General features: G+C 42.4%; 1 protein-coding gene across 3 annotated transcripts in view; it reads left to right on the forward strand.

Annotated features, from left to right (window-relative positions):
- TGFBR3 (transforming growth factor beta receptor 3) overlaps positions 1–16,201 on the forward strand; it is a 224,956-nt gene that overhangs the window by 153,928 nt on the left and 54,827 nt on the right. For all 3 annotated transcript variants that reach the window (XM_023558416.2, XM_010598114.3, XM_023558415.2), the window contains exons 6-7: positions 7,855–8,023; positions 12,972–13,119. In XM_023558416.2, the coding sequence (XP_023414184.2) occupies positions 7,855–8,023; positions 12,972–13,119 (317 nt within the window). The remainder of the gene's footprint in view (positions 1–7,854; positions 8,024–12,971; positions 13,120–16,201) is intronic.

Consider the following 16,201-nt stretch of genomic DNA (forward strand, 5'->3'; position numbering starts at 1 on the left):
AAACATTAACTGTCTGTGTCAAGATTGTAAAAAAGAGTAGAATTCTGCCCCCACTGTTTCCCCCAAACTCCTACCTTTAGCCTTTAGGGTATAAAGTGCCGTGGGACTAAACGTGAGGGAATGATCAATTCTACATGCAAGCCAGAGAATTAATTAGGTGGCTGGTTCTCCTATTGAAATAGCAGCTATCGAAGGAGGAGCAGATTTGGGGATAGGACAGATAACAGATTCATTTTTGAGCATGCTACCTTAGGCTGAGTTCTATAGAGGAGCAAAATCAGTGAAAAAAAAAATATACACACACACACAAATTTATTTCAAGGAATATTGGTTCACACAGTGGTGAAGGCTGGCAAGTCCCAAATCTGTGGGTCAGGCATCAGGCTGGAGACTTCTCCCGACACACATGGTTGCAGGGCTGATGAACCCAAAATCGGCAGGTCAGGTGGCAGGCTGCTGGCTCACATCCCGAGAACTAGAGGTCAGAGGATGTTGAGTCGGATGCAGGATCGAGAGAGGACAAGCTTTGCAGAATTTCCGTATATATTGGATAGTTGCCTCAGGGAAACTCCCCCTTCAACTGATCGGCTGCTCACAACAGATCAGATCATGGATAGTGAGTACATCATATCCGTTGACCCACTGAAAATTATGGCCTAGCCAAGTTGACACATAACCTTACCCATCACTGGCCACCGTCTTGTCAACTGTACACATCTCTTTAAACCATAAATAATCTCTAAGTAAAGACAATTATGAAGTCATACCTGTACCTAACATGATACAATGAACATGCATAAAACCGAAAATACAGTAGCCCTGCTTATGTCTTATATTTTATAATAAGTAATGGAGTAAGGGAGGGACGAATGCAAAAGATACTTACCATCTGTACACACACACACTGACACACATATAACAAAACAACAAAGAAATACTGAAAACAATTACAGTCCTCACTTCTGCAACTGGTCACATGGTTGTAGCTGGTATTTAGAACTACCTTCTGCCAGCCAATCTGTATTCCCTTTGCCCTTCACAAGCACCTCAGTTGGTCATGGTTGTTTGCCTGGTGGGGTGAACCAAACCTTCATTTCTGAAGAGCCTGGACTGTTAGTAGTCGTATTGGAATTGGGTTGCTGTGGTTTTCCATTAACTTTAATCACAGGGCATGGCAGTACTAAGAGACGCCCTAAGGGATCCCCCGTATTCCACACATACTTTTCTTTACCTCTATTATGCAACACCAATCAAATTTCCCCTTGGTAGTCAGGATCGATCAGTCGTAGCAGCCAATATGGTAACTCCATTCCTTGCCTATTGATCCAGAGGCCAAAGTAGCCTAGTGACATTCTGAACTTCTAGTTCAGTGGAATCAGTATTGTGATCCTGGTGGGAGCATTCCTCCCGTTGGAACTAAGACCTCTAGACCTGCAGAGCATAGGGTCATGGGGACAGGAAGCAAAAATGTTGCCAAGGGGGTCACTAGAGGTAATAGTGAGTGGTGTCACTTCTAATTCCACCCCTTGATTCCTGGAACCATGAATCTTGGGTACAGGAGAAACAGCACCATATACTAGATGCTGGTTTAGAGTATATACAGCCTCCTGGAGAACATTGCCCCAACCCTGCAAGGTATTGCCACGTAGCTAATGCCATAATTGTGTCTTTAGAAGGCCATTTCATCATTATATCAAGCTAGCTACTTCAGGATGATGAGGAATATGATAAGACCAGTGAATTCCATGAGCATGGGCCCATTGCCTCACTTCATTTGCTGTGAAGAGAGTCCCTTGATCCAAGGCAGTGCTGTATGGGATACCATGATGGTGGATAAGATATTCTTTTAAGTCCACAGATGGTGGTTTTGACAGAAGTATTGCATGCAGGGAAGGCAAACCCATATCCAGAGTAAGAGTCTGTCCCGGTAAGGACGAAATGCAGCCATTACCATGATGGAAGTGGTCTAATGCAGTCAGCCTGCCACCAGGTTGCTGGCTGATTGCCCCCAGGAATGGTGCTATATCAGGGACTGAACAGTGTCCCTGGCAGATTGGGCACTCAGCAGTGGCTGTACCCAAGTCAGCCTTGGTGAGTGGAAGTTTGTATTGCCAAGCCCATGCATAACCTCCCTCCCTGCTGCCATGGTCGCTTTGTTCATGAGCCCACTGGGCAATGACACAGGAATGGCTGGGAAAGGAGGCTCACTCGTATCCACAGAACGTGTCATCCTATCCACTTGATTGTTAAGATTCTTCTCTGCTGAGGTCATCCTTTGGTGAGAATTCACATGTGTCACAAATATTTTCACTTATTTGGCTCATTCATAGAGGTCAATCTACATGGGTCTTCCCATATCTCCTTGTCACAAGTTTTCCAATCATGTGCCTTCCAAGTCCCTGACCATCCAGCCAAACCATTGGCCATAGCTCGTGAATCAGTATACGGTCACACATCTGGCCATTTCTCTTTCCAAGAAAAGTGAACAACCAGGTTCACTGCTCAAAGCATTGCCCATTGGGAAAATTTCCCTTCACTGCTCTCCTTCAGGGAGGTCCCAGAAAGGGGCTGTAGTGCTGCCACTGTCCATTTTCGAGTGGTACCTGCACATCGTGCAGAACCGTCTGTAAACCAGGCACGAATTTTCTCTTCTGTAGTCAACTGATCATAAGGAGCTCCCCATGAGGCCATAGGTGCAGACTGGGAGACGGAAGGTAATGTGGCAGGAGTGGCGTTTGGGCCACTTCCTCGTGCAACTTGTACCTTCAGGTCCTGCTCAGACCCAATCTCGTATATACCACTTCCATTGGAGTGCTGCTGGGCACGTCTAATTTTATGACTGTCTGGGCCAGACAACACCGAGTTCATGATGGGCAGCTCAGGCCGCATGGTGACTTGGTGTTCCATGGTTAAGTGTTCAGTCTCTACTAAGGCCCAGTAACAAGCCAGAAGCTATTTCTCAAAAGGAGAGTAGTTATCTGCAGGGGATGGCGGGACTTTGCTCCAAAATCGTAAGAGTGATTCACTAGTAGGGGCTTGCTGAAGGCTCTAGACAGCATCTCTCTCTGCCACTGACACTTCAAGTACCATTGGATCAGCTGGATCATATAGCCCAAGTGGCAGAGCAGCTTGCACGGCAGCCTGAACCTGTTGCAGAGACTTTTCTTGTTCTGGGCCCCACTCAAAAGTAGCTACTTTTCCAGTCACTTAAAAGATAGGCCAGGATCACACACCCAAATGTGGGATATATTGCCTCCAAAATCCAAAGAGGCCCGCTAGGCATCGTGCCATCTTTTTAGTTGTGGGGGTTTCCAGATGCAACGACCTATCCTTCACTTTAGAAGGAATATCTTGACATGCCCCACACCACTGGACCCCCAGACATTTCACTGAGGTGGAAGGTGCCTGAATTTTTGTGGGATTAGTTTCCCACCCTCTAGCACACAAATGTCTTATGAGTAGGTCTAGAGTCATTGATACTTCTTACTTACTAGGTCCAGTCAACATAATGTCATCAATCTAATGGACCAGTGTGATGTCTCATGGAAGGGAAAGTTGATCAAGGTCCCTGTGGACTAAATTATGACATAGGGCTGGAGAGTTGATATACTGCTAAGGTAGGGCAGTGAAGGCATATTGCTGGCTGAAGGCAAGCTGCTTCTGTGGTGTGGTGGTCCTTCGAAACTGGAGTCGAGAAAAAGGCATTCACCAGCTCAATAGCTGCATGCCAGATACCAGGAGATGTATTAATTTTCTCAAGGAATAAAACCACATCTGGAACAGCAGCTGCAATTGGAGTCACCACCTGGTTAAGTTTACGATAATCCACTGTCATTCTCCAAGGTCCATCTGTTTTTTTGCACAGTCCAAATAGGTGAGTTGAATGGGGATGTGGTGGGAATCACCACCCGTGCATCCTTCAAGTCCTTGATGGTGGCAGTAATCTCTGCCATTCCTCCAGGAATGCAATACTGCTTTTGGTTTACAATTTTCCTAGGTAGGGGCAGTTCTAATGGCTTCCTCTTGGCTTTTTCTACCATAATAACCCTTACCCCAGATGTTGGGATGCAATGTGGGAGTTCTCCCAGCACCTGATTATGTCTATTCTAATTATGCATTCTGGAGCTGAGGTTCGTGGACCCACTGGGCCCACTGAGATGGACCTGAGCTAAGACTCCACTAATAACCTCACATCCATATGTCCCTACTCTGACTGGTGGGCCACAGTGACGTTTTGGGTCTACTGGAATTAGTGTCAGTTCAGAGCCAGTGTCTGGTAACCCCTGAAAAGTCTGATTATTTCCTTTTCCCTAATGAAAATCACTCTCATAAAAGGCCATATATCCCTTTGGGGAAGGCTAGGAGAGATTAATAGTATAAATTTTTGGCAATGTAGCAAGGTCCTTGCTTATGGGAACCTGGCCTTTCCTTCATTTAGGGGGTTGTGGGTCTGTCAACTGGCTCAAGTCTGGGAGTTGACTGAGGGGCTGTAACTCTCTATTCTGGTGATTTAAATTAGATTTCCATTCACTGGACTTAGAATTTTTCCATGTGTACAGATCAAGTAAATATTTAGTAGATTTTCCATCTATTTCACTCCTAGGGACACCACGACTAAGTAGCAAATGCCATAAGTCCATACAAATCTGACTATTCTGATTACTGCTTTGACTCTGCTGTCCGTTATGGTAACCACACCCAAGTTGTCTTTGTTAATTAAGTGCCGCTCCTTGGCTCCTATCACCACAGGTTGCCACCATTCAGTCATCCCCATTGTAGTTAGGTTCTTAATTCAGTTAGGGCAGTTCCCACTGTCAAATCTAACTTAAATAGTAATCACAGCCTTCTTCAAGGATATTGGAGCCCTCTTCACAAATTTGTTCCTCACTGTTGTGGTAGAAGGTGTGTCCTCCGGGTACTCCATGGTGGGTCTATGGGTCCAACAAAATAAATTCATTCTAACATGCAATTTCTTTAAGCCTTTGGGTACATTCTTCTGTAGTATGCCAAGGCAGGTTTAGCATTTTAACGTGATTTAGTGTAGGCCACCACTTAATCCATGCTTCGGTGAACCAACCAAATAAACTGTTAGATCCTCTCCTGACCTTTCAAGCTGAAACACTGAACGAAGAATCTGCTTAGTGGGCCCATATCAGTAAACTCAGACTGATCCAACTTTATGTTTCGTGCACTATTATCCCACACCCTTAATAGCTGTTCCCACACATATTCCCCAGGTTTTCTGTTTGTTTATGTTAGAAAAATCAAGCAGTTCTTTTGAAGTTAAACATGCCTTCTCCTGGTTCACACTTTGGGCTTCACCTCTTGAGATTTGCTGGGAGTTATATCTAGCTATAGGTCTAGAAGCAAAAGTGGGTGATTGTATATCTGGGGGACAGTCAGCAGTGTCTTGTAAGGCATCTGGCTCAGGTGATGCCCCAGTCATCACCCCAGGTTTCTCAAAGACTCTTCAGGCACAGCTGGATTAATCTTATCAGATGGGGGTGGAAGGGGTAATGGTTACTTGGGATGGTGGCGTAGCAGACAAAGATGGAGTAATCTCTTCACATGAGAGTGAGAGGGCTGGTTCTACTGGCAGGAGTGATTTAATGGAGTTTAGGGGCTAAATGTCCCTAGTTTGCCAATTGCCTAAATGGCCCCCTCCCGAGTGTCAGGATCCCATATTGGGAATTAGTTGGCACTGTAATTCAGCCACTCTTATGATAAGACTCTGTTTTGTTTTTGGCAGTATCAACTCTGTTACTACAAGAAATAAGGCTTTCTTTCAAGGCATAACTGGCAACTTTCAGGCCTTTTATGCAGTGCTCGAGCTGTGACTCTGAAGTCCTGAGCTCCTTTCTTTCTTTCCCCACTTCGTCTAGAGAAAGCAGGATGAGCCAACCAGTTTCCTTATACTTCTCTTTCTGACATAATCATAGAAAAGTATCAAATATGCAGTCACCTAGAGCCTTGTCTCTCACAAACATATGATCCATTAGTGGTGATATTTTGCATTATTTCTATTGCCACCTCACACCATGGATTAGCAGTACCCTCTTTACTACTGGAGGCAGAGTCATCAGCGACTTAAGTCTAGTCAGACTTCAGAACCAATTCAGAAAATGCCTCCTTATGATTTTGTTCCTCTAGAACCACTCTCGATACCAAATGTCTTAGGCTGGGTTCTCTAAAAAACCAAAAACAGTGAAGAGTATATATATAAATATATATACAGAGAGATTTATTTCTAGGAAATGGCTCATGCAGTTCTGGAGGCTGGGAAATCCCAGATCCACAGGTCAGGTGTCAGGCTGGTGGCTACTCCTGACTCGTGTGGTTGCAGGGGCTGGCAAATCCAAAACTGGCAGATTAGATGGTAGGCTGCTGGCTCACAGGCTGCAGGAGCTGGCGAATCCCAAAATCTGTAGGTCAGATGGCAGGCTACTGGCCCACGTCCCAATAACCAGAGGTCAGAGGATGGTAAGTCAGATGCAGGATCAAGGGAGGGTGAGCTTTGTCAGAACATCCATATATATTGGATGCAGGCCACACTGCCAAGGAAACTCCTCTTTCAACTAATTGGCTGCTTACAACAGATCATTTCATGGATGGTGACTATATCAAAGCTGCTGAACCACTGAGAACCATGGCCTAGTCAAAGTGACACATAACCTTACCCATCACGTATGTTGACCATGAAGTGCCTATATTTTTAGGCAGGAAATGCTTGTAGACAGGTGACAGTACAGCTCTAGGGCTCAGAAATGGAGTCCTGGTACAGGTATTAATTGAAGCCATGGGAGCGGTTGAGGTCATGTACAAAGATATGAGGCAAAAAAGAGTATTGGGGAAGGAACCGAGGTTCTCAGCCTTGTTTTGCATCGGGATCAACTACGGAGCTTTAAAAAAAAAAAAAGCTGGCTAGCTCCACCCTGACTTTTTGTGAAATTCGTTAAGGACCAATTTTATGATTCTTAAATCTGTTATTTCTAATTAGTGACCATGGGCTATTGGAATGAAGTCTGCTGTTTTTAGGTGCCATCGAGTTAATTTCGACTTATAGCAACCCCATGTGACAGAGTAGAACTGCCCATAGGGTTTGCTTAGCTGTAATCTTTACAGGAGCAGATCGCCAGGTCTTTCTCCCACAGAGGCAGTGGGTGGGTTCAAATCGCCAGCCTTTCTTTTAGCAGCTGAGTGTTTAACATTGTGCTCCTTTCCACCCAGACTTTCTGAATCATACTCTTGGGGATGGGGTCCAAACAGGTGCATTGCAGTGTGCACCAATAATTGAACACCATTGGTTTTCAAAGGATGAGTAGAAGAGGAGGAGCCAGTGAAAGAGACTGAAAGATGAGTCGGAGGAGATGGATGAGGACAAATATATATCACAGAGAACAAGAAAGGAGAGAAAATTTAGACAAAAGGAGGCACTAGTGTTGGTCACTGGTGATGATAAATCAAGTCTCTGGGTGGCACAAGCCATTTGCCATTGGCTATTTAACCTAAGGGTTGGCCTTTCAAACCCCACTAGCAGCATCATGGAAGGAAGCCCTGGCAATCTGCTTCCATAAAGATTATAGCCAGGAAAACCCTGTAGAACAGTTCTACTCTGTGACACATGGGGTTGACTTGTGTCAGAATCGCCTTGAAGGCAATGGTTTTGGTGACCATAATGGAGGCATTTTAGGGCAGTGTTTGAAAAAAAAATTTTTTTTAATAAAGGCCCTCCTTTGGTCAATGTCTCCTGTGTCCTGCACTTGCTCAGTTTCAACTCCCCTTCCACTTTGCTTTGAGTCTGGTGACCATGTAGCTGGGTGGTTTGACAGATTGCCCTGTCTTCTTTACTTTCAGATCAAGTTTTCCCTCCCACGTGTAACATAGGGAAGAATTTTCTCTCTCTCAATTACCTTGCTGAGTACCTTCAGCCGAAGGCAGCAGAAGGCTGTGTGATGTCCAGCCAGCTCCGGGATAAGGAAGTACACATCATCGAGTTAATCACCCCCAACACTAACCCCTACAGGTAATGTGAGTGTAAATGTGTGCACATGTGGGTTCTCTCCTGAACTGACATGAAAGTGAAGATCTTTCCTGATTTGAGGAGGGGACAGTCTGCCCTCCATATGTAAAAGGGAAGGAACCATTGGTGATTAGGGTGTGGCTCACAGAAGCTTTGAAGAAAGGAGTAAGGGCACCAACGGTGTATTTTATTTTCCACATCTGTTTCTAGCTCTGTCATATTCTAGGTGTGAGTTCCTGAAGCCGTTTCTAGACTTCTGAGTACTAATTACAGGACGCAGCTCCTCTAGCTCCATCATTATCCCCCTTGGCTAAAGTTACACCTGATAAGAAAATTGCAAAGCTGGGTCTTGGTAATGTAATTATCATTTTAATAAGTTTCTTTTTAGTAAAGGTCTGTTTGTAGTGTCCGCAGAGTGATTTTGCACTCAAAACTGGTTGTTTTAAAGCTGTGTGTGTGTGTTGGGGTGGCCCTTTGTGGTGATATGTAAAGAGCCGTTAGATACAAAAACTTAGGTTCTTGCTCCTCTCCCGCCATCATCTTCCTGCCCCTGGGCTGGAAATTTGACCCTCTCTGTCAGGATGGCTATGAGTCAGAATCAGCTCAACAGCAGTGGGCTTTGATTATCAAGAATGATGGAGCCCTGGTGGCACACTGGTTAAAGTGCTCTGCTGCTAACCAAAAGGTTGGCAGTTCAAACCCACCAGCCGCTCTGCAGGAGAAAGACGTGGCAGTCTGCTTCTGTAAAGATTTACAGCCTTGGAAACCCTATGGGGCAGTTCTACTCTGTTCTATAGGGTCACCATGAGTTGGAATTGACTCAACAGCAGTGAGGTTTTATCAAGAATGATTAGGGAATTGAAAGCTGAAAGAAAAAAGTGAAAAGATAAGCCCTGTTCTCATTTTAGCCCACATTTTATGTGAACTAGTAACTTTAGTAACTTAATAATTTAAATTTGTGTTGTAGAATTATTTTGTTGTTATTGAGAATATACACAGCAAAACATAAACCAATTCAACTGTTTCTACATGTACATGTCAGTGACATTGATTACATTCTTCAAGTTGTTCCACCATTCTCAACCTCCTCTTCTGAGTTTTTCCCCCTCCATTAACATAAACTCACTGTCCCCTAAGGCTCCTATCTCATCTTTCGAGAGCATTATTCTTAAAATAGCATAATGCTGAAGGTAGAACTTTTTTACTAGTTAAGCTGTTGTTTGGTTTTAAGAAGACTTCAGGGGATATTTTTGGTTTAAGTTTTAAGGATTATCTTCGGGTAATAGTTTTAGGGGTACAGCCTGCCCCTTTGGCTACAGAAAGTCTGAAGTAGATGAAATTTTGAAATTCTGTTCTGTATTTTACCCCCTTTGACCAGGATTCTTCTATAGACTCTTTGATTGAAATATTCAATAATGGTAGCTGGGCACCATCCAGTTCTTCTGGTCTCATGGCAAAGGAGCCAGTTTTTCATGGAAGCAATTAGCCACACATTCTATATCCTCCTCCTATTCCTGACTCTCCTCCTTCTTCTGTTGCCCCAGGCAAACAGAGACCAGTTGTGCCCCGAATGGCTGCTTGAAATCTTTTAAGACCCCAGGCACTACACAACAAACTAGGAGGTAGAACAGAAGCACTAAACAAGTTATTAGGCCAATTAACTGGGTTGTCCCATGAAACCATGACCCTAAACCTCCAAACCAAGGAACCAAATTCCATAAGGCTTTTGGTCGTACATAAGCAGCCTCAGCAGCTGTTTTTCTGTTGTTATTGTAAATATATCGATCACACAACTTTTGCCAGTTCAACTTTTTATAGGTATATGACTTATTGACAGCAATTGCAATAATCGGCTGTGCAACCCTACCCTTAATCAATGAGATGTTTCCATCACTGTTAGCCCTGTCTTTCCTCCTCCCTCCCACCCCTGGTAACCATTAATAAACTTTAGTCTCTATACATTTACCTTTTCTTGTCTTTTTATATAAGTGAGGTCATACAATATTTGTCCTTTTATGACTGACTTATTTCAGTCAGCATAACGTCTTTGAGTTCCATTCATATTGTAACATATATCAAGACTCTGTTTCTTCTACTGGCTGAGTAGTATTCTGTTGTATATATGTACCACGTTTTGTTTGTCCATTCATCTATCGATAGGCATTTAGGTTGTTCCACCTTTTGGTGATTGTGAATAGTGCTGCTGTGAACAATGGTGTACAAGTCTCTGAGTCTCTGCTTTCAGATCTTTAGGGTGGAATTGCTGGGTCATATGATAGTTCTATTTTTAGTTTTTTGAGAAACTGCCACACTGTTTTTCACAACAAGTGTACCATTTTGTATTCCCACCAGCGGTGGTTAACCCATTGCCGCCAAGTCAATTCCAACTCATAATGACCCTGTAGGACAGAGTAGAACTGCCCCACAGGGTTTCCGAGGAGTGGCTGGTAGATTCGAAGGCCAGCCTTTTATTTAGCAGCTGTAGCTCCTAACCACTATCTCACCAGGGCTCCAGCAATGGTGAAGGGTCCCAATTTTCCCACATCATTTGTTATTTTCTGTTAAAAACCCACTGCCATTGAGTTGATTCCAACTCATAACGACCCTACGGGACAGAGTAGAACTGCTCCATATGGTTTCCAAGGAGTACCTGGTAGATTCGAACTGCTGACCTTTTGGTTAGGAGCTGTGGCACTTAACCACTACACCACCAGGGTTTCCTTTTTTATCTTAGCCATTCTCAAAACAAAACAAAACAAACCTGTTGCTGTGGAGTCAATTCTAACTCATAGTGACCCTATAGGATAAAGTAGAACCGCCCCATAGAGTTTCCAAGGAGCGGCTGGTGGATTTGAACTGTCAACCTTTTGGTTAGCAGCCAAGTTCTTAACCACCGTGTCACCAGGGCTCATAGCCATCCCAGTGGGAGTGAAATTGTATCTCATTGTGATTTTGATTTGTATCTCTCTGATGGCTAGTGACGTGGAGCATTTTTTCATGTATTTGGTGGCCGTTTGAACATCCTGTTTGGTGAAATGTCTATTGCCCATTTTATGATTAGGTTGTTTGTCTTTTTGTTGTTAAGTTGTCAAAGTTTTACGTATATTTTGGTTATTAGATTCTTAAAGTATATATGGTTTCTGAAGATTTTCTCTAAGTTGGTATAGCTTGTCTTTTCATTTTTTTTTTGGTAAAGTCTTGATAAACAAAAATTTTTAATCTTTATGAGGTCTCATTTATTTATTTTGTCTTTTGCTTTTGTTATTATAAATAGATAATCCATTGTTAAAAGCTAGGCGTGACAGCATTGCCCCTACATTTTCATCTAAGAATTTTATGGGGTTTTTTTTTTTTTTTTTTGCACATTTAGGTGCTTAGTCCACTTTGAATTTGTTTTTGTATATGGTTTTTGAGGCATGGAACCAGTTTTATTTTTCTGCATGTGGGAATCTAGTTTTCTCTGTACCATTTATTGAAAAGACTCTTCTTTCCCCATCAAACGGACTTTTAACACGCTTGTCAAAAATCAGTTGACCATGGATGTGTGGGCTTATTTCTGGACTTGCTTCTATTCCATTGGTCTGTGTGTCTATTACACCACCGCCAGGCTATTTTGATCAATGCAGCTGTATGATATGTTTTAACATCAGGAAGTGTGAGTCCTCCTACTTTGTTCTTCTCTTTCAATATTGCTCTAGCTATTCAGGGCCTCTTTCCATTCCACATAAAGTTGAGGGTTGGTTTTTCCATTTCTGTAAAGAAGGCTGTTGGAATTTTGATCGGGATTGCATTGAATCTATAGATCACTTTGGGTAGTATTGATATCTTAACAATATAAGTCTCCCAACCCAAGAACATGGAACATCTTTCCATTTATTTTAGTCTTTAATCTCTTTCAGCAGGTTTATAATTTTCATTGTATAAGTCCTTCATGTCCTTGGTTAAATTTATTCCTAAGTATTTTATTCTCTGAGAAGCTATGTTGTACAATGACGTAAAAGTTAATATTCAAATCAAATTTGGATTTCAAAAGCAAATAAACTAGATTGGTTTTGGTAAGATTTTACTCTATCCCTCATAACGAATTTTGTGGAAAATTAAAAGGGAATGGGAGTAGAAGCAATCTGACAAATGCATTTAGATATTAAGCCTAGGGCTTCGTTTCAGTATACCATCCATTTTATGCTTTACAAATGTATAAAACCAAGATGGAAATAAAGATTTTCCCTTAAATTCATAATGACAGAGGTATTATTGTTTGGTTTAAAAAAAAAATCTCTTTTATACTGAGTTCTTAGAAATTTGGGTTATGTTCATCAATTTTCCAGTAATCAGTTGGTTGACCATCTGTTTTCTTTATTTTAAAAAGTGTATATCCAGCAGTTTGGGAAAGCAAATGCAGATTTGATTCTGTAGCAGTGTTAATGGCTTAAACAAACCTTACATAAGTCAAGAAATTCTCTAGCCTTTTACCTCTTACTTTATTCTGAGGTTTCCTGGTTTTTTACTGCCACGTCTTCCTCATCCCTGCCACTCCCCACTCACCGAACTGCCACTCACGTCTGATTTTGAAGGAATTTGAACACATGGCAAGTTGAAAAGTTACATCTCGGAGGTGTTGAAGGTTGGAAAAGCAACAATTCTGCTTCAAAAGTAAACTGGTTTCTTCAAGTCCATTTGAAACAGTGGCTGCATTAAGTAACCGCTTTTCTTTTTCCAGAGAAAAGTTTCAGTGGCTAATTAGCAGCGGGTGTGTGTTTCTATTGTTATGTAAAACCATTTTGTTATGTGTGCAATAACAATCTGTTTTGCACATGTCATTTGCCTGGGATGCACTCCAGCTTTTTAATCAACTGGCCAGACACTGGAAACACGAAGACTTGGAAGAGGGGAGATGGTTGCAACTTTCTGGCATTTGGGTCCTAACTTTGCCTTTGTTTTCCATTCACAGTGCTTTCCAGGTGGATATAATAATTGACATAAGACCTTTTCGAAAGGATCCTGAGGTGGTCAAAAATCTCATCTTGATCTTGAAGTGCAAAAAGTCTGTCAACTGGGTGATCAAATCTTTCGATATTAAGGGAAACCTGAAAGTTATTGTAAGTTGGAGCATTTCTTTGTTTCAATGACTGACAGTAATTTAAGTTGTTGTTTATATGTGTTATTTTCCCAAAGATCCTATCTCTTAGAGCTTTCTCTAAGGTCTTTCAGTTATTTTCACTCTGCAAAATAGGCTGCTCCTTGGTTTCTCCTGACAAGGGCAGATGGTGTGGTGGTTAGAAGCCTGAATGCTGGGGTCAGGACAGCCAGGTTTGAGTTCAGGCTCCAGCATTTACAAATTGAGAATGTGGGCAAGCCCCTTAACCTCCCTGGGCCACAGTGAAATTCCTGAAATATATACGTGTGCTCTCAAGTCATAGTTGTTGTTGTCGAGTTGGCCTCTGACTCATGGTGACCCCAGGTACAACAGGATCAGACCATTGTGAGCCATAGGGTTTAAATGGCTGATTTTTTGGATGTAGATCAGCAGGCACTTCTTCCTCATCTGTCTTAGTGTGCAAGCTTCACTGAAACCTGTTCAGCTTCATAGCAGCACACAAGCCTCCGCTGACAGATGGGTGGTGACCGTGCATGAGGTACATTGGCCAGAAATGGAACCCAGGTCTTCCTCATGGAAGGCAAGAATTCTACCACTGAACGACCACTGCCTGCCCCTAGTCATAGCCAATATAGAATAATGAACATCTCTGTCATGAAAGGTTTGATTAGGTTCATTATTCTAGTCATAGTAAATGTGGAATAATGAACATAATTAAACCCTTATGACTGAGAGTCCTGCAAGGGCCTCAATGGCATGGCCCTGCGTATCAGATCTCACTTTGGGATTAGGTGCTCACAGAAGATGAGGAAGATAGACTGATCCCAGCTCACACCATGGACTTCTCTTTTTAAGATAAATACATGGTTTTGACATGCCTGTTGTCACTTGCTTGTAACTTCCAAGGGTGAAACACTGAAAAAAAAGAATCACAGTAATTGAGATATGAGATTATGCTGAAAAATATACCCCAGTGTCTTCCGTAAACATTATATTTCCTGAAGGAGATATACTTAAGAGGCTGGTTGACATGGGCAGACAGACAGCAGCAGCCCATTTCCTGAAAAGTTGAATGTTCAAAGTTGGTGAAATAAATCTTTCAGATGTGTTTAGGAGGTAACTATTTGATGAAATATTGGAATGAATTATGTTGAGAAGTTTAAAAAAAAGAAAAAGAAAATCCCCTTGCCCAATTATTAGAAGATAATTATCTCTTTAGTATCTCTTTTATAGATTTGAATTTTGGTACATTGTTCTTTTTTAAATTGTGGCCTATTCCTCTTTTACTACCTTCGTTGGATCAGTTGGGGTAGGTTTTATGTTTTCAGGATTTTGGAGTGGGGGGATGCCTTTGGTTTTGGTATTATTCATTCATTCGTGGCACCTTCCCGGGGGATACAGCCATGAACAAAGCTAACAGTTCCCTAGGCAACGTCATGTAACAGCACTTGCCAGAGGCATCAGACAAAGCCACGAGCACACACATCCTAATTTTGAAGTAATAATTTCTGGTTCCTGTGGTTTTTTTTTTAAAACGTTGAGCAAATCCCAGTAAGCCATCATGTGTAACGGTGATACATTAATTTGGTGCTAAGCACAAAGCCCAGCCGTGATTTTCTGAAGCTGGAGATGTTTTGATGGCCTTTCCCTGGCATGGCATGAGGGGTGTTGGTGACCTGGGGTGTCTGCTGCTGTTGCTGCCTGGCACACCAACCAAATGCTTTTAATTTCAGAATAACAAAAACAGGAAAGGGAATCATGCTTTGAAAGGCAAAAACATACGGTACTTTTTAAGTCCCTGCTGGAGTTCTCGTGTAAATGTTCTTTTGGCCCTGACCCGTCAATGGCTCTTTCTGTCTCTGAATATGTGTGCCTGGTCCGTGGCACTCAGGGAGCTCGTGTTGAGTGTCTTCATCTCTCATATGAATCAGAAAGGCTAGAAACGAGGTCGCTCATCCCAGTACAAGATCTGTTTATATTTCTCTCTTTGGCTGTACTCCTGTTCCAGGCCAATTTTGGACAATGCATGACAACATTACTAAACAATTAGGTAATGTTTCACGATGTTCTTTTTTATTCCCCCAGTTTCACGCTTTGTGATTTCCTAACTCCCTGTCTCAGATGTGAATCCTGGCTGTGCTAAGGGGGGAAAGATATCTGCTAAGAGAAAGGGACAAGTTAGTGCTTAGAAAAGAAGAGTTGTTTTATAGGGATCTTGATATTTTCTTTAGAAGACTGCATGGTGGAGCGGAAAGGATCCTGGCTTTGTGCCAGACAGGGCTGGATTCAAATCCCATCTCCAATTGTCATTAATTCCAATAGATATTGAGCAGTGTAATTGAGTCTATTTTCTCATCTGTGAAATGGCTCTCATGGTAGTACTCACCTTGACAGTTATTGTGAGGCTTAGCTCATTCATTCATTCAACAAGTATTTGTTAAGTGATTACAGGATATTTTACCTAAAGCGCTCAGCACGATGCCTGCACATGGTCAGTTCACAGTTATATGTACTACTTAACTTCTGGGAGTCTCCGGCTCCCCTTCCCTAACGAAGGAATAGTGATGTCTATCTCCTTATGCTGGGAGAATTAAATACAGTAACGTAGGGAATGCACAGTGACTGGCATAAAAAGGGGATACTTCTTTTCTCCATAAGCCATTCTTTAAATGTGTGTCTATAGGAACTATTATGATACTTCCCTAAACAAAGCGCAAAGAAAAATGTCCATTAAAGGAATTGTGGACTTTTCCTGGAAAGAATTGGTGGGGTGCATTGAATGAAGAGCACCATTAAACATGGTGTGGCGTGTGCACGTGTATGTTGGGCGGGATATGGACAGAATGTGTTCTCCAAATGACAGAATGGTCAAAAAGAGACACAAAGGGCTGTGTTGTGGGCAAGAATGGGAATACTGGAAGTGTCCACATTGCCATGCCCAGCCCCAGCTTATTTTTCAGGCCCCTTTATGGACCATGTATAATTACTTTTATGGCAGGAAGAACCCCCGAAACATAAAACAATGGATGGAGAAAACATGTTCGAGATTCCCTGTGGTACTATTTCATGTGGCCTCAGAACTT

This window comes from Loxodonta africana, chromosome 3 (assembly GCF_030014295.1).
Source record: "Loxodonta africana isolate mLoxAfr1 chromosome 3, mLoxAfr1.hap2, whole genome shotgun sequence".
Lineage (NCBI taxonomy): Eukaryota > Metazoa > Chordata > Mammalia > Proboscidea > Elephantidae > Loxodonta > Loxodonta africana.